General features: G+C 41.8%; 1 protein-coding gene across 3 annotated transcripts; it reads left to right on the top strand.

Annotated features, from left to right (window-relative positions):
- Positions 1–5415: 5415 nt before the first annotated feature.
- On the top strand, positions 5416–27371 carry abcc12 (ATP-binding cassette, sub-family C (CFTR/MRP), member 12). Of its 3 annotated transcripts, none has more exons than XM_018763831.2 (31): positions 5416–5664; positions 6201–6272; positions 6376–6539; positions 7759–7905; positions 8171–8318; positions 8438–8674; positions 8846–9019; positions 9309–9456; positions 9613–9761; positions 9869–9976; positions 10443–10685; positions 11034–11105; positions 11280–11404; positions 11721–11793; positions 11962–12165; positions 13868–14002; positions 14218–14308; positions 14437–14508; positions 14826–14915; positions 15042–15145; positions 15482–15670; positions 15984–16210; positions 16306–16443; positions 16574–16760; positions 20635–20724; positions 20924–21113; positions 21895–22054; positions 22257–22335; positions 22560–22673; positions 23679–23843; positions 25417–27371. In XM_018763831.2, the coding sequence occupies exons 2-31, from the start codon at positions 6216–6218 to the stop codon at positions 25507–25509; spliced, it is 4173 nt and encodes a 1390-aa protein (XP_018619347.2). In that variant the 5' UTR covers positions 5416–5664; positions 6201–6215; the 3' UTR covers positions 25510–27371. The 3 variants fall into 3 exon arrangements, with proteins under 3 accessions (XP_018619347.2, XP_018619346.2, XP_018619345.2); XM_018763830.2 differs by having other exon boundaries at positions 5508–5664; positions 6186–6272; positions 15479–15670; XM_018763829.2 differs by having other exon boundaries at positions 5510–5664; positions 15479–15670.
- Positions 27372–27726: the final 355 nt, after the last annotated feature.

The following is a 27726-nucleotide window of genomic DNA, read 5'->3' as shown; positions in this document are numbered from 1 at the left end:
CACGCTACGCGAGCAGGTTCGGCTCGGCGTCTGTAGGAAACTGATACTTTGTGTCCTATTTTTACCGTATCGGTCGTAAACAGCCGAGAGTCCACGTGCGCGTAGAAAATATGAGTCGGAGAGCAAACATTATTATGAATCCAGCGCGGCTCAGCCTTTTGTCCTTCTGGTAAAAGAAATAATGGTTAAGGTGCGCCGCGTTAGAGCTCTTGAGGAAAACGGGGTTCTTTCGCTTGACAAGGGCGCCCTCTGGTGGACGAGAGTAGCAGTGTCGGCGTGAAATAATGTCAAGAGTTGAACGGAATATTGACTCACACCAGAAAGTCTGTTCTGAGATTTTGAACGTGTGTGGGTGGGTTTTCTTTTTATATTGTACTGCCGGTGAGACTGATTTTTTAATAATATATATAAATTTACATTCATTCATTTAAGGTGACGCTTTTCTCCAAAGCGGCTTACACTGTTAATTTACCCATACAGCTGGGTAATTTTTACTGGAGTAATTTAGAATGAGTACCTTATTCAAGGGTATTACGGCTGGATGTGAGGCTCGAACCTGTGGGTCCAAAGGAAGCAACTCTAACCACTACGTGACTAGCTGTCCGATTTTTTTAAGGCAGGTGTTCCTTCACGGCGTGTTTAAAAAAGTTTCCCATTTCCCAAGAAAGGGTTACCTTCAGTTTTGAACGTCACTTCCATTTCTGAAAATTTTAATGCACTATGATTGCTATTCATTTACTGAAGAAACTGGAACCAATGAATGGAAAAAACAAAAAAAAAAAAGACTTGGCAGGTGCAAAAGTTTGTAAACCCTGTTTACATTTATTTAGCGGACACTTTTTTCCTCCAAGCAACTTCCAATGAACCCTGTGTAGTGTTATCAGCCCACACACCTTAAAGCCTTATTCACCAAGGTGACTTACACTACTAGGTACACTACTTACACTGGGTCACTCATCCATACATCAGTGGAACACACACACTCTCTGTGTCACTCACACACTATGGGTGAATCTGAGCAGAATGTCTTTGGAGTGTGGGAGGAAACCAGAGCACCCAGAGGAAACCCACACAGGCACGGGGAGAACATGCAAACTCTATGCAGACTGAGCGGGGATGAAACCCACATCCTACCGCACCAGCCCAGCCCGTGAGACAGTAGCGCTACTCACTGTGCCGCCCTGCTGCCCTGTTGAGGCAGTCCTTTGAATTTCACCACCTTTAGTAGAAATCAGCCTCCAAACGTCCTGAAGCCAGATGACAACCTTTGTTTCCATGTTTTAGGACACCTCCCCTTCTCCGTATAGATCACTTTAGGGCCATTGGTGTCCTTACGTGCGGTTTAGAGTTTAAAATGAGTTTAAACCAGAACAAGGGGCTTAAAGCACCGAACTGCCACTAGGGGTCGCTGTTTCAGCGTTTTAATCAAAACTCAATGTCTGTGTCATTTTCAAGTGACCACGTGAGGTCGCTGTTTCTGAGGGTTTTTTTTAAAGCTGTTCTACAGGTGGTTTGGCTGAAGTTAATGGAGGGATGGTCGTACAAAATTATTGCAATGTGACATATCTCCAACTCAGATATTCTTAATATTCAAAGTGTTAATTTTTTTCACCATGTATGGTGTTATTTAGGCAACTCTTACATTGGTTTGAACCAAAGGCAACATTGAGTGAATACACTCATCTCAAATTTGAAGGCACCTGCATCAATATTCAAAGCTAGTGAGAATTTTTTTTTGTTTTGTTATTGATTCAGGGTTAAAAACAACACTAAGTTCAGTTTTCTGAGAAACTGACTAGGACTATAGGGCAACACGCAATAGCCAGTGCAGAAGGGTAAAGATTACCCGTGTTTTCACTCTCTTCCTTTCTTTTATGCCAATAATGACTGACACATCTCTTTATCTAAAAAACAAAACAAAAAAAACATTCTTTTATTTCTTGTCAGCATGGATCCATTCAGTGCAACCCCCTCCCCACCAAAAATAAAATATTGCTTGCTGTTTGTGGGGTAATCTGCAGGTCAATGGTGACGAAGCAAAGGCTTTTTAATGCATAATAAATACTTAATAAATGTAAATGTAAGTCTACATTACTCACTTAAGAAAAATTATTTTTGTGTGAATATTTATTCTTAAACTTACATTTTATGATTGTAAATACTGTTGCTTACAGTAAGGGCCTCGTCACGGCCGTCCTGTAGTGAACGGATCGCCGCCTTTGGGCAACATCAACTCACATCATCCACCTCAACGGAAGGAGCTCTCCTTCAGCCTGCCTCTCCAGTGAAACACCCACAACCGTCCTAAAGCCTCCCACCATCTCACCGGTTCCAAAGCGCCTCTGTTTTATGCAAGTGTTGTGTTTTATACTTTGGATGTTGACATTTGTGATAAGATTACAGGTAGGCTATATCTAATGATGCTTCGATGTAGATCATGTCCATGTAAACAATGCTGCACAGTGGACTAGTGCACCACGACTCCTGTGCCAGCTTCCTGCAGGTGTTTTGGAGTGACTGAGGTTTAGCTTTGCATACATGACCAGTCTACAAGCAGTTCTGCCACGTTTTTCTTGGTCTTTGAGATCTTGACTTGAGCAGTTTCCCCTAACTTCCATTCCTTAATGACATTTTGGATACTGGAAACTAAGAAATCTACACTTAAATCTCTTTTCCTATCCTTCCCATACTTTGTAAGAATCAGTTGTCTTTATTTGCAGAGCTTCAGTCAACTGCTTGAGGAACTCATTGCTGTTCAAAATCAAGAGAGCTTTGCAGAGTCATAACTTAGCAAGCTCTGAAACTGTCTTCACCTGGTTTGGATGAAAACCAAACAAGTCAATTAAATTCTGAGATCTGCAAGAAAAAGGAAAAACCTTAAAGGAAATTGAAAGGGTGTCAAGACTTTTGAACATGCCACATTTTATGCTTTATTTTTTTCCAATCTGTTAAATTTCACAGATAAACAGTAAATATGCAGATTCACATTTGCATTTATTTACTTAGCAGACACTTCTCTCCAAAGCGACTTCCAACGAACTTTATGTAGTCTTATCAGCCCACACACCTTATTCACCAAGGTGACTTACACTGCTAGATACACTGCTTACAATGGGTCACTCATCAGTGGGACACACTTTCTCTATCACTCACACACTAGGTGGGAGGAAACCAGAGTACCCGGAGGAAACCAACACAGACACGGGGAAAACATGCAAAACTCCACACAGATTTATGTCATGTTTAAGTTTATTCTCTGCAGCGGCTGTGCTGACTTCTTTTCACTTAGAAAATCAACATAACATGTCGTTTGACCAGGTGTGCTTAAACTTTTCCATCAGACTACATATCCATTGCGTCCTGGATTTGGTACGACCTGACGGGCAGGTTACCGTTTGTGCGGCTGCGGGGCGGTGAGACTGGACCATGAGCAGTGAGATGGGACCATGAGATTTGAGACGGGACCATGAGCAATACTGGGGCTCCTCAAAACATAGTATTAGGTCCCTTCCTGCTCACTCTGTACATCTTGGACTTCAGAAATCATGCTGAGTTCTGTCATCTGCAGAAGTTTTCTGATAATACAGCGATAGCTGTGTGTATCTGGGATGGACAGGACGATGTGTGCTTTTTATTATTATTTAATATTTTACTAGTCTGCACACTGTCTATCGGCATAGTCTTGTGTGTCTTCTCACCATTCTTCCCCATCTTTCTGTTGTTAGTATGTTGTGGTAGCTTTCTCCAATTTCATAGGGGATCAATAAAGTTTTTATCTCTCTGTTTATAGGGCAATAAAGTAATCAGATTTCAAGCAGCACTGCCTGAGGTTGTTCTGCCAAGACGCTAAGTTCTAACCTCATAGTTTGAGTGGAAATGGTCAAAATAGTTAGTGTTCTAGTTTTATTCCTTTTCTGTTCTTACGTACTTCTTCATTTGCTCTGATATACTTGTCCAAATGTGATTATGTATTGACCTCCGGTGAGATTTGGCACAGCGGGCGGCATAGGGGCACAGCGAGTAGTGCTGCTGTCTCCCACTCGCAGGGTGGTATGAGAAAACACGGGTTCGATCCCTACTCAGTCTGTGTGGAGTTTGCACGGGTTTCCTCTGGGTTCTCCTCCACCAGTCCAAAGACATACCGTTCAGGTTCTCACATAGGCTGGGAATGATGCGGCTGCAGTCTGCAGCAGATACCCTCTCTAATCTTATCTTCCATTAAAGGCTGTCATATAAGGCAAATGGTTTGCAAGTTAATTGGAAGCGAACTCGAAGGAAACGGAATGATAAGCAGTGTGTGGCACGTGTACAAATGCAAGGACACACACAGGGATGCTGAGATACCATATGAGCAATACACCACCCAGGCCCTGGGAGACAGCAGCGCTACTCACTGTTCCACCCCGTTGCGCCGCTGTTTTAATATTCACCACACGCACACACTACTGCAGGACTCGAACCCCTGACCCACCAGAGAACGGGACCTGGCCAAACCCACCGCACCACCACACCCCCATTATTCACAGTACAGATAAAAGAAAATCCTGATTCCAAAGGTGCGGTAAATACATAGTGATGTAAAAACATCTTTGGTCTGCTTGTCACATAATCTTTAGTTTGGTGTTGCTGGGTATCTCTCTGTTTGACTTTATTCCTCCAAAAACCCTAAATAGCTCCGTAGGTAGCAGTTTTAGTACTAAACATTTTCGAAGGCCTTTGCACCCTGCATTCCGTTATGCCTTCAACTGTAGTGACTCATTAAAGATTAACCCAAAGTTTGTGCCAAACAAATTTTCTCTACATCACATGAAGAGCAGGGAGAAAAGTCAGCGCTGATTTTCTGAACTCTCTGCCAAACGGGACGACTGTCACCCGCGCGGGAAAAAGGGGCCGATTCTGATGTAAAAATACTCACGTCTTCGAAAATGTGGCGTGCCATTCGCCATTATGTTAGTGGTGTTTGCAGGATGTTCTATTACAGATGAGAAAAGAGGAACATCGCTTGTTTGTTTGTTTTCAGTATCCAACACCTGCAATGCAGTGTGAATAAATACTTAATTTCATTTAAAAGTCCTTCACATCTATTGCAGTTTTTCAAATTATCGAATCAGTTTTTTTTTTCCCTGGAACGCTTTAGGAATCATTGCATGCTGCCAATTTAAAGAGGAGAAAAGACATGATAAGGTACTGATAAAATTATTTATTTTAGGGCAAAACAAATACTGGTGTCGTTTTTCTTTGCCTTCAAAGAGTTGGAAGCCTTGTCTTGTGTCCCTTCAACTGAATTTACGCAGTTTAATACAAAACACACAAGTTCTTATCAAGCTGGAAAAACAATGACATACAAAATTATTTCTGAAAGAGTAGAAAATCTGTACATTTCCAGTCCCCTTCTAGTCCTCAGCATACCTGTTCCCCTTGGCTCTGATGTGACATTTAGTTAAATATTGGAAGTAAAGGCTTCTCAGGTGAGACTATGTACCAACAAGACAAAAAAGAGGTCCTTTTGTGGCTCTGAACCTCTGTACAAAATAACCTTTGAGCCTCATAAAGTTCAGTAACGTAACACAGGTTACCTGAGATCCTCCAGCGCTCAATATAAGCCTTTGCATCCCTTTTGGCGACACACTGGTGAAGACTCTGCCGGGCAGTCCTCATGAACAGGTATGAATTTTATATTTATCAGTTATGAATTTCATATTTATGAATTATGAATTGTGTATTTATGCTAAAATTACAGCTGCAAGCTTTGTAAACTTTGTTGAGACGCCTAAGTTTAGCATTTCCATCAATCTTGAAAGCATTACTTTGTATAATTGCGGCTCTAATTTAAAACGGGTTCCCGATTCCCTTGCAAGAATACCAGCTGTGTTTTTAGTGCACTAGCTATTAATATCCTGGCTTTTCCCAGTTCCCAATATTGTTGTGAAAAAGTATTTTATTGACCTTTTTAACAAAAACTGGGCGACGAAAAAGACAGACTAAATGGTGTGACAACAGGCTGAATAGTAAGACTGTAATTATGAAAATGGTAATTTCATAATAAATTATTGTTTTTTATTTAACGATTTTTATTTAATTTGTTATTAAATTATTTTCAAATTTTTTTACTTTTTTATTAATTATTTTTTAATTAATTAGTTATAATTAATCGAGGATGTTTTTATGCGGTGACACAAACTCAGCTGTTATACCCTTAGAAGAGAGAAGAAAAAATGATGACCAACATCTATCCACCAGAAGGGTCAGAGAAGATAAAGGGGGTCTCATATGTGAGTATTTATGGGCACTTCAGCCCCTTTTCCTCTGCTGTTCACCATGGGTTTGTTTCATCTTCTCACAACCACGGCCTTTCCCTTTTCCCCCGATGTGAAGAGGAGAAAAGATAGCAGCCGATGGATGACTGAAGTCAGCAGTACCATCAATGGATCTCCAGAACTTCTCCCATCCTTGGATTACAGAGAAGAGGAACCTCCATCCAGACATCACAAGTACCACGCAGCTTGCCAAAAAATAATACCCTTCCGCTGTGCCTCAGAGTAAGTGCTGACGAAAATTATTAAATTTGCACGTGTGCAGTTATGAAATGAACGTTACCCTCACCGAGATGTTCGGCAACGACAGCGCAAAAATAGTGAAGATCACCAAAAAAAGACAACTCCTAGGTTTAAATTCTTGATAGGCCGTGGAAAGCTTGCGGTAAGCTTCTGATTATAGGTGAATTTACAGGCAACTGTTTAAATCATGCGTGTCTGTAAAAACAGTGGCGTCACACAAACAAGATGTGTTCAAAGTCACGAAACTGGCTGTGAAGTGGTTAGAGGTACTGTCCTTGGATCTGAAGGTTGCTAGTTCAAATTTAACCGTGGCTGCAATACTTTTCAACGAAGTACAGACTCTTAATTGCCCCAGTAAAACGGCCCAGCTGTATAAATGGGTAAGCAATTGTAAGGTGCTGAACATTATAAATCACTTTGCAGGAAAGTGTCAGATATATGACTACAGATGGTCCCCAACTTACGATGAGGTTACGTTTCGCGAAACCCATCATTAGTCAAAAATGCATTTAATGCACCTAATACGCACCTCTGCGTGACAGACTGGGAGATGCGGATCGCTGTCGCTGCCCAACATCGCGAGAAAGTATCACTCCGCATATTTCTTGCCCATGAAAAAAATCAAAATTCAAAATTCTAAGTATGGTTTCTACTGAATTTCTATTGCCAGCTCACCATTGTAAAGTCGAAAAATCGTAAGTCGAACCAACGTAAGTCAGGGATCATTTGCATTTACATTTATTCATTATTTACTATACATCTCAGCAGAAGTACAATTTATACATTACATTAAGAGAAGGAGACATTGCTGCAGACATGAAAGTCTCAAGCAAACCTATTTGTTAGTTTCGCGGAACGTAACCCTATCGTAAGTCGGGGACCACCTGTATTCACTACAGCTATCTGTTGACGAATTCATTGACGAATCCGGTGAAGCTTTGACACACACTTTGAAATGTATGCTAGCTATTTAAGAAAAAATAAATACTAAATACTTCTTCAAAAACTTCTTAATGGTTAAGAGTTTGTTACTCAAAAGTTCGTGAGCATGAGACCCAGTGGACAGATGTTTTTACTGGGGTTTGTGTTCATTAAGCTGTTGTCACACAACTTTCTATATTGCTGTTGAAGCTACTTCGTGATGATCTCTTGTAACCTCTGTCTCTGTGCAAAGGCCTCAGGTGATTTTTTTTTCTTCAAGGTCTAACCCTTTGGATGATGCTGGGTTCTTCTCCTTTTCGACGTTCTCTTGGATGACTCCCTTGATGTGGAAGCTATTCAGAAACAAACTAGACAAGAATTCTTTGTCTCTGTCTACACATGACGCTAGTCAAGTAAATGGAGAAAGGTATTAAAATCTACACACACTGAATAATTTGAGGGCTGTACAGTGGTGCAGCAGATACCACTAGTGCCTCACAGCTCCTGGGTTGTGGGTTCAGATAAAGGTTTCAATAACGGATGAATAATTTTAGCTGAAGAGCAAGGTAGTTATGCAATGCATTCAGAAAGTATTCAGACCTGTGAAGTGAAGGGGTCTGAATACTTATGAATGCACTGTATTTTTTGACAGAGGTAATATTAATATCTGCTGGTCCTGCTGTGTTTCCTAGGATTACGAAGCTTTGGGATGAAGAAGTGGCCAGAGTGGGCATCGAGAAAGCATCTTTGCAACGTGTGTTCATACGTTTTCAAAGAACACGAATGATTATTGGTTTTTTAATTGCCACGTTATTCACAATAACAGTTTTTCTAGGACCGGTAGGTTGATTTTTTATTTTTTTTGTTAAATAATGAAACAAGTACTAATCTCTAATTACCACAAGTTCATGTCAACATTTTGTTTTTCTTTCATTGGTCCCTTTGCTCTTTACTTACAGTCTGTCCTGTTGTATGAAATTCTGAACTTTGTGGAAAATCAAGGAATGTCCTCTCTGGAACAAGGACTGGGCCTTTGTGTGGGCCTTTTCATCTCGGAATTTTCCAAAGCTTTTTTGGCATCGCTTCTTTGGGCTATGAACATACGAACTGGCACCCGGCTCAAAAACGCATTTTCAGTCCTGGCATTCCAGAAGGTGATTTCTTTAAGGGTGCTCAGTAACATCTCCATCGGAGAGGTGAGGGTGAACTAGAATTTGTGATTTTTTTTAAAATTTTGGTCACATAGGCAGCACGTTGACACGTGGATCATGCATGAACTAGGGCTGCTGGACTTATGATGTAATGTCGGTGACTCGGGGAAAACGTTTCTCATTTACAAGATGTTGCTCATCTTTTTCATTTACAAGGTGATCAACGTGTTGTCAAATGATGGATACCGGATGTTCGACGCTGTGCTGTTTGGAACCTTCATCTTTTGCATACCGTTGCTGTTGGTAGTATGCGTTGTGTACTCTTGTTACATCTTGGGATACACAGCACTGATTGGGGTGCTCGTATATATTGTCTTCATTCCAATCCAGGTTTGGCTTTCTATTATTTCTAAACATTTCCATTATTCTTAAAAATTGACTTTTAATATAATTTTTAACACTTAAGAAAGTATTCTTTCAACCTTATTTTGTTGTACATGTGTTATTCATGTTGTATTTTTCAATGATGGTATTGTAATAGTTAAAGTTTCTATTTCTGTAACGATTTGAATGGCTGTGAGATATTTATGAAATCATGCAAAATTTTTGCGAAGGTGTTGCAACTGAAGTTTGATTTTAGTTTCAGTATTTTGAAGAAATTTTTGTCCTTTTGTTACAGTTTTCAATGGCCAAACTCATCAACACATTCCGAAGGAAAGCTATAGTTGTTACAGACACTCGTGTTCGTACCATGAACGAGATTCTCATGTGCATCAAGCTCATTAAAATGTATGCGTGGGAAAATTCCTTTGAGGGAAAAATCGCTGGTAGGCACGTCAAAACGTTAATTCTGCACTAGCTGCCATTTTTTTTTTATTTAACTGAAACGTATTAGCTATAGAAGCCTTATGTACTGTGTTGAAATTACGTTTTGTGTTTTGGGAGATGTCAGCACTGTCTTCTTCTGTTGTTACTGTTCTCAGGGATCAGGAAGAAAGAGAAAAATATTCTGGAGAAGGCTGGCTACATTCAGAGTGTCAACTCCTCTGTTGCAGTCATTATTCCCACCATTGCCACAATCCTGACCTTTGTGGTGCACACATCCCTGGGGTTTCCGCTGAACTCATCAACCGTGAGTGTCTCTTCTCTGCCACTCAAATCCACCCTTCCCTCTACTACTGGTTGCTCCCGCTACTTCCCTACAACTTGCTTCACCAGTGTTTTGTCCTGTGTTTGTAGGCGTTCACGGTCATTGCCGTCTTCAACTCCATGAGATTCTCACTAAGCCTCCTGCCATTCATAGTCAAAGCCTTTGCTGAGGCTAAAGTCTCCATGGCTCGCTTAAAGGTGGGGGTCTTCTTTTTACACATTCACTGCTTCGTAGGAAGACCTCGTAGGTTACTGTACATATACATGTTCAAAGAAGGTTCGTCAAGTAGGGACGGCTGGTAGCCTAGTGATTGGAGCTGTCAAATCCCACTTCTAGCTGTAGTACCCTTGAGCAAGATACTTACCCTGAATTTCTCCACTAAAAAAAACTACCCAGATGTATAAATAGGTAAATAATTATTATAGCATAATTACAGTTACGTTATATAATTGGAGAAACAGCACCAGCCAAATGAAAAAATGTACGGTTACTTTACATATTGTTGGATAACATGAAATTGTGTCAAATTCGTCAAACCTCCACATAAATTTATCTAAAAATATCTGTGTATGAGTAAAAATTCATGGTTTTACAAGGAAAAAACTTGTTTTAGTAGGTTCGTGTACATTGGTATGAGGGAAATCTGTCTATCTATTTCTATAGAGAATACTCCTTATCAACAACCCAGATTCTTACGTGACCAAGACAACGGGGACTCCGAATGCGCTGGTCGTGGAACATGCGTCCTTCTCTTGGTATGCACCTTCGACTGGATCGGGAAAAGGGCCGTCCACTATCTCCAATGGGCTGCAAGATGGAAATGACAAATCCCAAATTCAGAATGGAGCCTCTGAAGCAGCGAAAGGAAAGGCTGTTCTGAAGAATATTTCTTTCCAGCTACCAAAGGTATTGCACTGAGGAAGTGACACAGAAGTCATAAGAACCTGAAGGATGCTCTTCTAAGTCTAAACACTCACATTTCCTTTTTAGTTTCTTGAATTCTGCATTTGTTACACCACAGTCATGTTTCAGGCTGAACCTTAAGAAATACTGATGCTCCTCGACTGTCAGGCGGAGGTGTGTGTTAGGTGTATTAAATACATTTTTGGCTTGTGATAATTTCGACATCTGACGGGTTTCGTGGAACGTAACCCATCGTAAGTAGGGGACCACCTGTAATACATTTTTTTATGGTGTTCCCCGACAACTGGCTAAATTACGTACCATGTGTGATAAAATTTTTTTTCTTCTCAGGGAAACCTTCTTGGAATCTGTGGGAATGTAGGAAGTGGAAAGTCGTCTTTAATATCAAGCCTTCTAGATCAAGTAAGTGGGAAAAAAAAAAGAAAAACGTGATTTTCATTCATGACTGTATAACATATAATTCAAATAAAACCTGGAAAAAATGTTACAAGTCTGCTTCACAGTCGAGTTGGCGATTTCTTGTGGAATCAATGAAAATGTAAAACGTCACTCTCACATGGATCGACACCATTCCAGATGTACCTTCATCACGGATCAGTGATGATAGATGGAACGTTCGCCTACGTTTCCCAGCAGGCTTGGATTTTCCACGGGACGTTGCGGGACAACATTCTCATGGGAGAGCCCTTTGACAAGGAAAGGTAGTGGTGATCTCTAGATGCAATTGGATAATTTCCAGTCACCCAAAGTACAAGGAACAAAGCATCCTAGTTGTCCGGTCAAACTGAGAATGATGAGGCATGTGTCCTTATTGAAAAACAGCACTGCTGATCTGTGTTAGAGCTTTACTGAAGGCCTCATGCATGACTCTGAACTTTGTTACAACATCAGGTTCCTGGAATCTCTGACAAGTTTTGGCTGAACATAGCAACCCCGCATTTTCATTTTTATCTCAATGTAAAAACTAAATATTTTATATATCGTTTTTAACGTTTAAAGAGAATGCTTCCTTTGTAGGTACAGCCGAGCCATCAAAGCCTGCAGTCTTCAGCCTGATTTAGACATTCTTCCCTGTGGAGATATGACTGAAGTAAACATTTTTTTTTCATTTCCAAATAATAAATCAGGAATATAAAAGCAACCAGCTCTTATTCTTCTATAGCTGACTTTCATTCCTCATAAATATTTGACAGTCATATTTTGAAAGAGTTTTCATTGTGTGCAGTTTCCTCGCTGATGTTTATTTTTTGGGCTCCAGATTGGCGAAAGGGGCCTGAACCTCTCTGGAGGGCAGAAGCAACGCATAAGCCTGGCCAGGGCTGTATATTCCAACAAGGACATTTATCTCCTGGATGACCCCCTGTCAGCTGTCGATGCTCATGTGGGGAAGCACATCTTCGAATACTGCATTAAGAAGGAGCTGAAGGGCAAGTCCATCGTACTGGTGACACACCAGCTCCAGGTACTGGCCCACACACTCCTCCTTGTATGGTAGAGAGCTGGCCCAAAAGTTTCCTTCGTTGTATTAGGCAAACATAATGAATGTATGTGGAGCAGGAAACACAGGTTCGTAAACAGTAAATTAACACCCTGGTGATTTTGATGTCTGTAAGATATTTTGCTATTCTAGAACAATTCATAATCAAAAAGCAACAGACTGCTTTAGTCTTCTGCTGAACATCTATGTGTTTTGAGAATGTCTATTTCTACATTTACATTTACATTTTTTACATTATTTTATATTTGCATATATAAATACAATACATATATAATATTTCTCTCTGTGATTTTGATTTTTTCTAATCAGACAATATTTTTAATTGTTGATGACTCTAGTTTGAGCCTTTCACATGTTGACGGTGCACTTTTCCTAGGCGATCGCATGCCCTCCTTCAAAGAAACCAATTATCATTCATATTCATGAGCCAATTCAAGGTGCATGGGTCATTTCTGAAATGTGCACGTCAAGTCTGAGCGACATGTTAAGTCAGTGGAGACAACAATATCTCATAGAACCTCAGCTGATTCTGATGCAGGGTGTGTAAAGTTCGCCTCTTATCCCTGTGTTCACAATCCAAAGCCATGTCGAAGCGGGCAAAGGTAGATAGCTTGTTTACCATGAAAACAACACCACTCCTTGTAATGTACCTGAATTTAATTCTGTGACACTTACCGTACCTCTGCATGGTGTTTTCTTTCCAAAGATCTACCGGGCAACTTTATAGCGCTATAAATACAGCAATTTTGTACTAGAGAGACTCTTTATAAGATATAAGCAGCTGCCATAATCTGGATTTAATGCAGGTGTCATAATGTGGGTGCATTTTATAACCTTATGATCTTGTGTTCTTCTCAGCACAGTAGCTCAAGAGCTGTAAAACAACCTTCAAAGGCACCCAGTTCCACATTTTCAACCCTGACTTGGCATATTTAATGAAGGCACTTTGATGGGAAAGTGGGATGACTTAGAAAATGATAATAGAGAAATCAAGGATGACCCGCAGGGAGTCTGTCTTGTCCCCGGCAGTGAACGGGTGTAGGGTGGCAGTGGATGATCTTATTGAGTTCGTTCAGCTCCCTGCCAACATTCAAAAGCAAAGTGTCCTGTCAGATGAAATTCCGTAATTTATAACATCCTCAAAAAAGACAAACCCCATCAGACCCCAAATGACACTAATAATACAACAATAAACTAGAACTACAGAGAACATGGAATTATGGGAAACCCAAAGACCAACCACTCTCCAAAAAAAAAACAAAAAAACAACACTAAGCTTTGCAATAACCAGTGAATCAAAATCTGCTATTTAATATTAAATTAATATTAAAAGTTTCGCATCTAACAGTCCAACCCCCAGCAGCAGCTGTCTCCTCACCCACCATCTCTTTGGCCAACAGTTTGGGAGATGCACTCTTACCTGCTACATCACATGTTCAACATCTTTTTTACTGAATACAATATTTCCAAAACAAATACTTGAATAGTACCATTTAACAGTAATTTAAAAAAAAAAAAAAATCACAGCACAAGCCTCGTTCACATTTCTCAGCACTTCAAAATAAGTAAAACCATGTACAGTATGAACGAGCTGGTAAATATGTAACCCATGAATATACCTGCTGTAACGTACCCCCCCCCCACCCCCTCCCACTCTTATTTGCAGTACTTGGAATTCTGTGATGAAGTTGTTCTGCTAGACAATGGGGAAATACTGGAAATTGGGAACCACGCAGCCCTGATGAACTCTGGCGGTCGCTATGCACACCTGATTAATAACTTTCAGATGGAAAAATCGCAAGTAAGATTTTTTGCCCCATTCATAAACACGTGTAATCTAAAACGATTCCTGTACCTGAATTAAGGAATGGGATGGATGTCTGATGTTTCCATAAATGGGAATAAAGAGCAAAGCACTATTCATTTGGAATCAGTGCATCAAAAGTGCTGCTGCTGTGTTTCGAGAGACCAATTCCAGTAAATGAGTAGAGTTAATCACATTTCTGGTTTTCCAAGGATCAAAAAGAGGAAGAAACAAAAGTTCAAACAGAGTCCAAAGAACAGCAAGAGAAGAGCCCAGATATGGCAAATGGAATAGACAATCCCGGTACACTTTTTGTCGTTTATGCGTTTTCCATTAAGGCAGCATTGGTTTATGATAGTATTACTGCAGCATTATTACAGAAAAGCGGTACAGTTGTGGTGAAATCCTAATGCTTTCAATGCCCATTACAGCATTTGACATGTCAGATGAGATCAATGACACAGAAGGCCCAAGGAAAGAGTCAACTGTGCAGGATAATACAGGTGTGTTGGATCTTCTGGTTTTCATCAGATGAGATACTATGGAAACCAGGTGAACACAGAACACAAGTGACTGAACGTAGTAAATCAAATCTATGGCCTGAGTGGAACCCAAGAGATTCTTTCATGGTTAGCAATATCTTTAGAAATAATTTCACATGAAATACCGAAGGGATTCCCTTGCACGATTCTTTTCAGGCCGAATTTTTGTAAGCCTACATGTTGTAGTAATTGAAACCACGCAGCATCTTTAGAGGAAGCTTACAGGTATAAGAAAGACTATATCTAATGTCTTTTCCATTGCATCTGTTCTGGGGCAGACAAAAAGGACCAACTAGTGACCCAGGAGTCCTCCCAGGAAGGTTCAGTCACATGGAGGACCTACCATCAGTACTGCAGAGCAACTGGGGGTGAGCTCCACATGTTCCACAACTGGGGACATGGCACACTTCCACGAAGACATAGCACCGCTCTCCTGCGTCCAAAGCCATCAAACACCTGTTATGCATCCATTGTGATCTGTGCTGTGTCCCCAGGGTATTTCCTGCTTCTGCCAGTGGCACTAACCTTCATACTGCTGGTGGGAATGACAGCTTTTGGAAACTGGTGGCTGAGCTATTGGCTAGATCAAGGATCAGGGGTAATTTCTTGAAAGCCTCAATTAAAAATAGATCATTATATTAAACATTAAAAGTTTACATTTTAAGTAAATGTAACATTTCCTTATGTTGAATGCAAGTAAATGTAAGATTTACATTAAAAATAAAAATAGGGGTAAGCAGGGATCATGAAAGTCATCTTTCTTCTACGACACTGAACATTAATACACTGTTTATATAATGTAATAATAATATATTTCATTTCAGCTTTTTACTTTATTGAATTTGGCAAAATAAATATTTACGCTGATTTTAAGTCTCATTTAGTTGTCAAGTTCCCTTTTGACCTTTGACCGTGACCTTTTCACCTGCAGCAGGCGAACATCTCGAACGCCAGCGTAGAGATTTCATCAAACATCTCCGAGAACCCCGATCTCTACTTCTACCAACTGGTGTACTGCATGGCTATTGTGGGCATGATCCTCTTCAGTGTCTGCAAAGGCTACTTATTCACCAAGATAACGCTGCACGCCTCCTCCAAGCTCCACAACAAGATGTTCCAAAAGGTACGGGCTTAGTGAACCCTCTGCGGAATGAGAGAGATACTGCCCTAAATTACTTGTGCCACCGTCAATGTTTTGGTTTTTCTCGTTCTAGTCATCTGAGCAAAGACAATCAGCACAGTTCCAAAGTGTTTACCCATTGTTTACCCACTGCTTACCAATTACTCGTCTGTTAGTGTCAGGATCTATCCAGGAAATTGTCCAGGTATTATGCTCAGGTGATATAACGTCTAGGATAAATTTTTTGAAGTTCAGCCAATCGATGTTAGCGACTGTCCTCCAGTTGAGGTGACACTCATGGACCCATTGTGCTCAGATCATCAACAGCCCCATGAGCTTCTTTGACACCACGCCCACCGGCAGGATGGTTAATCGTTTCTCCAAAGACCAAGATGAGCTGGATGCTGCTCTGCCCTTCCACCTCGAGAACTTCCTCCAGAACTGCCTAATAGTGATTTTCACCCTCGGCACCATCTCAGCTGTGTTCCCCTACATGCTCATCGCTGTAGTTGTGCTGGGTCTCATCTTCTCCGCTGTCTTGTAGTGAGTCCTCAGCACGACATCCGCATTCTTTTCACTAGTATACAACCAGTTCAGCTGATGCAGGCGTAATCTGGGCGTTGGGTTCTTCTCTGTAGCATCTTTCAGCGGAGTGTCAGAGAAATGAAGAGGATGGAGAACATCAGCAGGTCTCCCTGGATTTCCCTCACAATGTCCACGATCCAGGGCCTCAGCACTATCCATGCTTACAACAAAAGTGAAGAGTACATTAAGAAGTAAGGCTTCAGCTCACCAGCACCATATCTCCTTTAATAAACAGCCCTAAGTACAGTAGGTGGAGATGGGGTGAAGGAACATCTTCTGGTTGCTTTTGTGATTTGGTCACCACTTGCCTTCCTTCCACAGGTTCAAGATAATGATTGACATAAATGCAAACCATTTTGCACTCTTCCATTCTGGGACCCGGTGGCTGTCCTTCCGACTAGACTTCCTCTCTTCTATCGTCAGCTTACTGGTGGCATTGTTTGCCGTCCTGAGCCCAGACAGCATAAGTCCATCCATGAGAGGACTGGCACTGTCCTACACTATTCAGGTATGCGCAGCCCAATCCAATCTTGAACAAAAAGCAGGGAGGTTTCTGGAAATTCTATGAACGAAATGCACTGAAATGTAATGGGGGGTTGGGAAAAAAATTGTACATAGCTTTGGAGAAAAATGTCAGCTAACTAAATAAATGCAAATGTTATCACAATTCCTGGATCAGAATCTCCATTACGGAGTTGTTTCACTGACCCTGTGTAGTTTACCAGGGTATTACGGGAAGGATCGGACTGGTGGCTCAGGGCAAAGGTTATTTAACTGCAACTCATTAAGTTATTTTGGCATTTCCAATTGAATTTCATCCATTCAAATACCGCATGAGTTCGTTCTTTTAAAAGATACCCCTATCTTTCTTTTTATTCTTTTCTCAGTGATGCACAAATGTCTGAAGTGGGTAGTGTAGCAGTTAATGCTGTTGTTACTATGTAATCCAAAGGTCTCCAGTTCCAACCCCTTTCCTTGTGTAATACCTTCGAGTAAGGTGTCTGCATGTAGCTGATGCTTTTCTCCGAAGCCACTTAAGGTTCTTAGAATTATTGACCCATTTGTAAAACCAGCTAACTTTACAGGAGCAATTCTGGGAAAGTACTTTGCTCAAGGGTACTACAGCTGGAGATGGGATCTGAACCCAGAGCCTTTGGGTGCAAAGGTAGCAGAGCGAAGCCCTGCACTCTCAGCAGCTGCTGCTCCTTTCCCTAACATTTTCCAGGAGGCTTAATCAGCTGTATAAATGGGTAAAAAATTACATCTAGCTCTGGATAAATGTGTTAGTAACTAGTAAAACAGTCATTTTTAATGCTGAATGATGACTCCAGCAAAGAGCCAAATTTGCATATTCCCATTTTTTTTCAGATTTTCTGTAATTTAAACATAGAAATTTCTTAGAAGGGGGGGCATGCCGGCGCAGGGGGTTTGGCCAGGGCCTGCTCTCTCGTGGGTCTGGGGTTCGAGTCCCGCTTGGGGTGCCTTGCGACGGACTGGCATCCCGTCCTGGGTGTGTCGCCTCCTCCTCCAGCCTTTTGCCCTGTGTTGCCGGGTTAGGCTCCGGTTCACCGCGACCCCACTTGGGACATGAGGTTTCAGACTCTGTGTGTGTGTGGGAATATCTTAGAAGGCATTTCCCTCAAACTTTTTTTTCACCTGAAACTCAAAAAAAAGTCATGGCAGCTCAGCTGTTAAAATGTAGTGTAAGGTCACCACCTTACCTTAAATAACCATTTACAGAGGATGCAATTAGTTCTGGTTCAGTCACACACAAGTATGCGGTGCCCCAGCAGCTCCGCACCTGTGTTCTGGCACTTGGGCACAGAGTATGGAGAAATAGGTGTAGGTGCATTTGCATTGAGAGAGTTGTGAACAAAACTTAAAAAAAAAAAATTAAACTTAACCTTTAATGCTGAAAGTTGGCTGATTCACCCTTTAAACATCTGCAACGGTTGTCACCAACTGGCCGAAAAAATAATTAAAAAAACTAAAATGGACAAGTGCGGAAAAAACAATTGAAATTAAATGACTGAACTGGAAAAATATTACCTTCCAAAATTTTTTATCTAACACATTTGTAACGTTGTATTATTTATCTTTGAATTTTTTTTGAAGGGACACCGAAGAATGAGTACAGAGGTTGTTTGCAATGTCCACTGTGGTGCAGCGCAAATGTACACTGATTCACACAGTTTTATGGTGCAGTCGTATTTGTACTTTCACACACATAGATACACTTTTCAGGTCCAATATTGACTCTAGTTTAGAATTAAGTAAACACATATGTGACGTCCACTATAGGTTGGGCATCAAATTATTCTTTTTTTTGCATATATTGATTTATTTTTATCTGTTTAGATATAGTTTTCATTGTTTTAAGTTGGGGGTGCGGTGGCGCAGTGGATTGGACCAGGTCCTCCTCTCCAGTGGGGCTGGGGTTCGAGTCCCGCTTGGGGTGCCTTGCGACGGACTGGTGTCCTGTCCTGGGTGTGTCCTCTACCCTTATGCCCTGTGTTGCCGGGTTAGGCTCCGCGACCCCGTATGGGACAAGCGGTTCCGAAACTGTGTGTGTGTTTTAAGTTGAAATACTTTTTGAAAATGTGTGTGTGTGTGTGTGTGTGTACTTTAAGTATATATTTACATTTACATTTATTCATTTAGCAGACGCTTTTGTCCAAAGCGACGTACATCTCAGCAAAAGTACAATTTATTCATTACTTTAAGAGAAGGAGACATAGCTGCAGACGTGAAAGTCTCAAGCAAACCTAGTTCACACAAGAACTTTGATACTGACCTTGAATGCAGTAAGAACTAAAGTATTTTAACTGAAAAATGGTTGCAGGAGGATAAATCCTACTTACATTTGTGTATCTCATCTGGTGCTTTTGTCCAAATCATTATTCACCCATATTTTATGAATGAATAATTATCATTTAATTATTGGGTAATTTCTAATAAATTTCCCAAATATTCACCTGTACATATAGCTGGGTAATTTTTCCAGGAGTAATTCTGCAGTACCTTGCTCACAGGTTCTACAGCAGGTGGGATTCGAACCTGTGACCTGCGAGTCCCGAAGCAGCTACACTATCTGCTGCCACTGTTGTTTAAACTATCCTTGTTATTATGTTACGGTGGTGCGGTGGCGCGGTGGGTTTGGCCTGCCCCTGCTCTCTGGTGGGTCTGGGGTTTGAGTCCTGCTGGGGGTGCCTTGGGACAGACTGGCATCCCATCTGGGATGTGTCCCCTCTCCATCCAGCCTTATGCCCTCTGTTGCCAGGTTAGGCTCCAGCTTGCCACAACCCCACTCAGGATAAGCGGTTTCAGTCACTGTGTGTGTGTTACTATGTCACTATTGATTATGGTGATCTGAACTTTTGCTCATATCGGCTCATTGTTTGGCGTAGTTAAAGTTTAACCGTATTGCTTTAAAACGTGTAATCTTTAACAAATTTTTTCTTCTTCAGTTTCCACCACATGCTTGGTGTGCAGTTCCCCCTTTCCTGCGCTCTGCTAAGATACAGTACTATACACTAACTCTCACACACTTCCTTTTACCGCTTGTCCTGGTCAGAGTCGTGGTGGTCCGGAGAGTATTCCGGAAGCACGCAGTGCTATTAATGCCTGGAACATTTTATATTTTCCTTACAAAAGAGCTGTGGTGGTGTAACGAAAAGGTGGTCTTACAAAAGGTAAAGCACGGAGGTTCTTGGTTCTGGCTCCGTTGTGGTGGAACGACCTCCCCCTGTCACTCAGAACTGCTGAATCTCTCCACATTTAAAAAGGATCTTAAAACTCACCTCTTCCAGACTCACTTCTCCCATCATCTCTTAAGTTCATGTAAGGTGTAAATGTTCATGCACTATAACTTTAAGATGATGTCCAGATAAACCTTTACACAGCTACTCCTGTAATGTAACATAAATGTTTACATATATCTAAAAAAAAAAAATAATAATAATAATTACTAGGAAGGTGATCAGGAATCATGGATATTCTGATAAAGTTTTATGCAGCTACTCGTGTGATGAACGTTGGTTCATACGGTGGAAAGTAACAAACTGTACTTAAGAATCACATATCTGCACATGAGTCTCTCTTTCTCCTAATGTAATGAACACATCGTATTTTCTTTGAGATGTACGTCACTTTGGAGAAAAGCATCTGATAAATGAATAAATGTAAATGTAAGGTAAAACACAGTGTACCGGAGGCCTGCAACTACACATTTCTACTGTTGCCCTCTATGGTAAAATTACTGGGGCTGAAAATATTTAGTCCCCCTTGCAGTAATCTCATTTTCCCTTATTTTCCTTAACTGATGTTTTGCGTTTTTATTTACATGAACATGTTCTAAATATGTCCTTCTTTCTGCATTGCAGCTGACAGGAATGCTGCAGTATGTGGTGAGACTCTCAACAGAGCTTGAAGCTAAATTCACCTCCGTAGAGAGAATGCAGGAGTATATAACGGTAAGAGAACCGCAAGGATGGGCTTGCGTTGACGTTAATATTCCGTATAATTACATTAATTATGGGGATTCTGGGAAAAATAAATGTGAAAACAGCAGCAAATCCTCACGTCAACTTGCTCCCCTTCCGGTCCGAGGCGGTAACGCTTGTACGTCCACACTCTCCCTCCTACTCACACGAGAAGTTGTACTTCTTCCAGATCTGTGTCTTAGAAGCCCCCAGAAAGGTCACGAATGCCAAGCTCCCGAGTGACTGGCCCGATAAAGGAGCCATTACCTTTAAGGACTATCAGATGAGGTACCGGGAAAACACACCCATAGTTCTGAATGGACTCAGCCTGAACATTGGCGCCCGGGAGAAGATTGGCATCGTGGGGAGGACAGGCTCTGGTGGGTATCTTTCTCCCGAGCTATTAAGAGTCAAAGTGGCTTCGTTGTCATGCAACTGGTGCTTTGAAACGAAACTGTGGTGCTACACAAAAGAACGCAAAGCTACTTACACAGGACTGTATAAAGTGCGACAGTAATTACTAAACAAGAAACAATAAGCACAGTAAAAAAACAGAAGATACTACATTATAATAATAAATACTATCGATATAAACACACTAATTAGAGTTTATCCTCAAGAGTAATTGCCCTCCTCTTCTTCTTTTCACCAGTAGCAGGAGACACAGAAGGGCCTTTCGTAGACATGATGGATGCACAAATCACAACGTAGATATGGAGGGATATTCAAAAAAATGCTGACATCACAGAACACTGTAGATTATCGGTTGTAGACACTAGCGACTGCGTGACAGACCGGGAGATGAGGATCGCTACTGCTGCCCAGCATCCCGAGAGAGTAGAGAGAGCATCCCGAGAGAGAGTAGCGCTCCGCGTATCGCTTGCCCGGGAAAAAAAATCTAAATTCAAAATTCAAAGTACGGTTTCTACTGAATGTCTATCGCCAGCTCACCATCGTAAAGTCAAAAAATCGTAAGTCGAACCATCGTAAGTCGAGGAGCGTCCGTATAGGTTTATAGTTACACAGGTCAAGATAGCTGTATAAAAACAGCGTGATATGTTCTACCTGTGGGATTGTATATCGCACTCAGAAACATCGATGGTGTACACGTACGTGCGAACACACTGCTGCTTGGTGACGTTTTTTTGTTTGGACTCGCAGGTAAGTCTTCCCTCGGAGTTGCCTTGTTTCGGCTCGTTGAGCCCGTCGCAGGAAAGATCTTCGTCGATGATGTGGACATTGCCTTGATTGGCCTGGAGGATCTGCGTAGCAAACTGTCAGTGATCCCCCAAGACCCCGTCCTCTTCATTGGCTCTGTAAGGTAAAGGCTACTTCTGTGTGTCCTGCTCGCTCATCTCCGTTCACAGCGGGCTTCACGATTCCCCAAATAACCTCTCTTTCTCCGGAATTTCTCCCATGAATGAAAATTGTTTCCACCTTGAGAAAATCAAAGGAAAAGCACGTTCAGGTTCACCTCAAGGAGATCAGTCTACATGAAGACCTCTTTTGCTTCTTCGCTCTAGATATAACCTGGATCCCTTTAACAATTACACTGATGAGGACATCTGGAGGGCTTTGGAAAAGACATACATGAAAGATGCGGTATGTCTGCCTACCGTGAATCTGTCATAATTTCGCACAGTCATTATTTGTGCTTCTGCACCCACCCTCTTGTGGTCATTTCTCACCAGTTCTTTCGCTGGACTTTGTCTCCAGGTCAAATAAAGCTGACATGTTACGCCAACCTTTTGCCTTCAATTTGTACCAGGATGTCCTGTGACTTTCCCATTTTGTGCGTGTGTGTGTTTGTCGCCGTGACGTTGCAGATTTCAACACTCCCAGAGAAGCTGGCATCCCCAGTAGTGGAGAATGGTGAGAACTTCTCGGTAGGTCAGCGGCAGCTCCTCTGCATGGCTCGGGCAGTGCTCCGCAATTCCAAGGTGAGGAGCCACACATCCATAAACACCACCATACCGTATTTTCAGACCCTGGACTCGGCTTAACTTGCTTTATATTAAACTTTATCTACTCTTAAATTAATATATTAACGTTTTTTAATACTCTGCTGATAATCACGCTTTTCTGCAAAGCGAGAGCAGTACAATAGTGCATTGCAGCAACTGAAAGAGATCGGTTTTGAGACCCTTCTTGAATGTTGAGAGGGATTCAGGAGTTCTGAGTGACAGAGGGAGGTCATTCCACCATGTTGGAACCAGGACCGAGAATCTTCAGCCTTTTGATTTCGAACCCCTTGTGTGTGGGACCACCAAGTGGGCAGAGGTGGAGGAGCATAGGAGAAGATCTGAAAGCCTTCAAGGTGTTGAGCAGGTGGCTACAGATAGCTGCTAGTCAGTATGATCAAGATACTCTTTGGTACTTTTTTGAATTCCCTTGAACATAAGGTTATGAATGCAAACCCTAGAGAGATCCAAAATGTATAAGGATGAAATAATGGGGAAGATCCAACGGTTGGTGGATCCAAGCCCGTAAATTTACTTCCAGCGTGCCAGTGCACGTCCAGGACAACACAAAAGGAATGCCAATTGTCCGGGTACGGAAATTCTCGAGACATGGTATTATTCTGATCTGAACAAGCTCGTAGGCAAAACTCGAAAAGGATTACCTCAAATCTCTTCCTTTCACAAGCTGCCCTGGTATGTAGGTAACAGGTGAGCTGGTGTCTCCAATACACTGGAGAGACGGCCCTCTGGTGGACACTGAACTCCATCGTGAAATGTTGGTGTTGCCATTGTGACGCATGAAAAATACAGTTTGTTTTGGTTAACGTGAAACTGATTATATTTTTTTACCCTGTGAAATAATGGCAGTTCAAAAGCCTTGTTACACGAATTTGCCAAATTCGGTCATTTCACTGAAAGATGCTGCAACAAAATGTGTCTGTGTGTGTGGGTGACATTTAATGAAGATCTATTCTTCTCTTTCAGATCATTCTGCTGGACGAGGCCACGGCATCCATTGACTCGGAGACAGATTTGCTAATCCAACATACCATCCGTGAAGTGTTCCAGGATTGCACCATGCTGACCATCGCTCACCGCATCAACACCGTCGTGGAGTGCGACCGCATCCTGGTCATGGAGAACGGAAAGGTAGCCCCGTCCCTCTTCCTGACGCAGTGTCGCCTCCCTCTCACTCTCTGAAAATCAAGTGAATATCGAAAAGAAAAAAAAAAAAAAAACGGAAAATTAAATGACTTATTCCAGTATTTTTTAAATGGAGAAAAACTCTAATTTGTTCAGCCCAAAATCACCATTTTAATGATTCCTGATATTATAAGGGAAAAAACAGTGAAACATTAAAATTTTACACAGTTTTAAATTATGGTAGTTAAAAAAAAATTATAATAATTTCCTGGTGGTTGGAGCAATAAACATAACTATTTTTTATAAATAAATGCAGAAATTAGTTCAGGATTTATTATTTAATAATTGCTATTGTTTTTCTTTTGGGTCCCTTACTGCTGTTACAGCTGAGGGTCTCAGGACCCCCCATAAAGAACTCGGTCTGTGGGGTAACAGTGGCAGTTCATTGCTAGTCGTTTTGGAGAAAAGTGTCTGCTAAATAAATAAATGTAAATGTTCAAATCCCGCCTCCAACTGCAGTACCTTTGAGTAAAGTACTTACCCTAAATTCACATCATCTGAACCGCTTGTCCCATGCGGGGTCGCGGGGGGCCGGAGCCTACCCGGCAACACAGGGCGTAAGGCCGGAGGGGGAGGGGACACACCCAGGACGGGACGCCAGTCCGTTGCAAGGCACCCCAAGCGGAACTCGAACCCCAGACCCACCAGAGAGCAGGACCTGGTCCAACCCACTGCACTACCACACCCCCTTCACGTACCCTAAATTCTTCCAGTAAAATTCCCCTGCTGTATAAATAGGCGAGTAGTTTAAAGTAGATTAACATCGTAAGTCGCTTTGGAGAAAAGCATCAGCTAAATAAATAAATGTGAACGTGTTCCTGCAGTCAGCAGCTGTTGCTCTTTCCCACCCATGAAAGGACTTCAAGTTTCAATCAAATTCTTATTTATTTATTTATTTATGTGCTTACTTATCGACTTATTTCAAGTGCTCTTTCTTCCTGCTGCTGCTCTTCTGAGGGCTGCTGCACAAAATTTCGTTTTATCGCGTACAATGACAATTAAGTTCGGTAAGGCTCAGGGGTTCTCGGTTCTGGGTCCGTTGTGGTGGAATGACCTTCCCCTGTCACTCAGAACTGCTGAAACTCTGTCTACTTTCAAGAAGGGTCTGAAAACCCACCTTTTCCAGATCTGCTTCGCCCAAGCTCTCTCTAGCTCATCTAAGGTGTAACTGTTCACGCATCATAACTCCAGAAGCATCCCCAGATACAACCTTTATTCAGCCATTACTCTGGTATTGTACTGCTCATTTGTGTATAATATTTAAAAAAAAAAAAAAAATTGGTAGGAGGGTATCGGGATTTGCCTATCCTGTGTCTTATGCACCTACTCGAACGATGAACCTCGGAGCAGCAAACTAGGTTTGCTCGAGACTTTATGTCTGCAGCTATGTCTCCTTCTCTTAATGTAATGCATAAATTGTACTTTTGCTGAGATCTACGTCGTTTCGGACAAGAGCGTCTGCTAAATGAATAAATGCAAACGTAATGTAAAGCATCTCACGTCGTCTCGTCTCTCTCAGGTGGCGGAGTTCGACCGGCCGGAAGTACTTCTGCAGAACCCGGAGTCTCAGTTTGCGATGTTGCTCGCCGCGGCCAACAAGGTGAACGAATGAAGCGGAGCGGGAACGGAACCTCGGCGGGAAGACGTAACGGGTCCGCGCGATGCGCGCGCGTCCACCGACAAGGCCGAACTGCGCGCACACAGGAACACGCAGGGATACACACACAAACGCAGGCACGCACATACTCGCACCGACACACTTGCCTACGCACACACGTGGTGCGCATGGAGTTCCAGGGGCCGCGGCGAGGCTCTAAGAGGTCGCTCTACTGGAGCATCGCCAACGAACCCACGCCGCTCCGTCGGACGTCGACGGGGCCGTTTAAACATCATTAAAGTTTCCTTTTAGTGATTCTGCGCAGCAAAGTTCCCGAGAAGGATGATTAAAAAAAATTATAAGCGTGCTGTTTTGCGTGTGTATATTCATAGCCATGCTAAAGTATCCAATGAAAGTATCTGCAGGTACAAGAACATATTAATTTACAGAGAGCAATTGATGTTTTGTGAAATGTTTTGTAACCCAAAGCATATTATTTAAAGGCATGTAAATATCTTTCGTTTCCATACAAGATGCCGTGTTACATGCGGACTTGGCTACGCTGTGCAACTCTCAAGTTATTTATGAGCACGCTCTTAACGCTGATCGCACGTGATGAAATCCTTTTCACTTTTTCTGCCTTGAATTTATTCAATTAATGTAAAGTGCCATATGTTATAGGTGAACTTGTATTACAAGCCCAAGGCATGGGCGCCATAAATGTATAAACTGATGTATGTTTTGTTACCTCGTTCATTGTAACATTTCTTTTACATGTTAGCAGTTTCTTTTATCAAGGAAATTCACAATAAAGTGTGCGCATGACTGTAAAGTGAACATTTCACTGAAATCGCAAGAATTACCTTATTTATCCAACACTTTTCTCCAAAGCAGGATACATCAGTTATTATGCTGTATTTAGCTGACACAACCGTCCAGGGAGGATTACGATCTTAGATACACGACGCTGAGCTCCCTAGTTATCCACCCATCTGTACACCAGAACAGCGTAGAACACATTAAGGACCTGAAACATGTCGTTTGACTGCAGCAGGAAACCAGAGCACCCACGTGAGCACGGAGAGAACCTGCGAACACCACATAGCCTGAGCCAGATTCGAACCCATTTTAGAATACGCAGCCCAGGCACTGGGGGGTACCAGCATTCTCCGTTATACCACAATGCTATCCACACCCAGGGCAAAATTTATACACCCCAAAAATATTGTGGTGTAGTAGAGTGAGTGCAGACATGCATGTACACATGACCTGGTCAACCTCAAGAAGGTTAAATAGTTGTATTTAAATAACATGAATGAATGAATGAAAATGATTTAAAGCCTTCAAAGAGCATTTTAAGGATCATAGTCAGTTTTTTAGGGGTCGGGGGTCACAGATGATTGACAGCCGCCCGCTGACTTGACAAACCGTTCCTAAATCAGTTTGTTTTACATACAGTTCATAACTTGATCATTCAGCCAAAATTATTTATATCTCTGAGGTTTTTGGGAAGCATAACAAATGGCAACTTGTACTATATGTGAAAGGGATTTTTGGAGCCTGGACTATTTTGTGTTTCCAGCTCTAGTTGGAAAAAAACATTCAAACCAGCGGATTCGCCGACTGAAAAAACATATCTTCAGAAATTTTATTCACGCATACAGCTCCTTGCAAAATTATTCACACCCTTCACCAATTTAAGTCAAAGTGGCTTTATTGTAATTTCAACCATATACAGCTGGTACAGTATACAGCGAATCGAAACAACATTCCTCCAGGACTACATAAAAGAACAATATATTACGATATGTTCTGTTATAATATATAAAATAAAAAAAACAATATATTACAATTTAGGGGGTGCGGTGGTGCAGTGGGTTGGACTGCAGTCCTGCTCTCGGGTGGGTCTGGGGTTTGAGTCCCACTTGGGGTGCCTTGTGACGGACTGGCGTCCTGTCCTGGGTGTGTCCCCTCCCCCTCTGGCCTTACACCCTGTGTTACCGGTTTAGGTTCTGGTTCCCTGCGACCCTGTGTGGGACAAGCGGTTCTGAAAATGTGTGTGTGTGTGTATTACAATTTGTAATGAGTCTGATGGCTATTCTCTCCTTTTTACTGAGTCTGAAATCATTGTCTCTAGCATACATATTTTAAAACACTGACACTGAAGACTAATTGTTCTGCCTTAATATGGATTTTATGTTTAGTAACTATGTTTTGGAAAATAAACTGAAA

This window comes from Scleropages formosus, chromosome 11 (assembly GCF_900964775.1).
Source record: "Scleropages formosus chromosome 11, fSclFor1.1, whole genome shotgun sequence".
In the NCBI taxonomy this organism is placed as follows: Eukaryota; Metazoa; Chordata; class Actinopteri; order Osteoglossiformes; family Osteoglossidae; genus Scleropages; species Scleropages formosus.
Note: the sequence above shows the minus strand (reverse complement) of the source record. Positions and strands in the feature narration are given on the sequence as shown.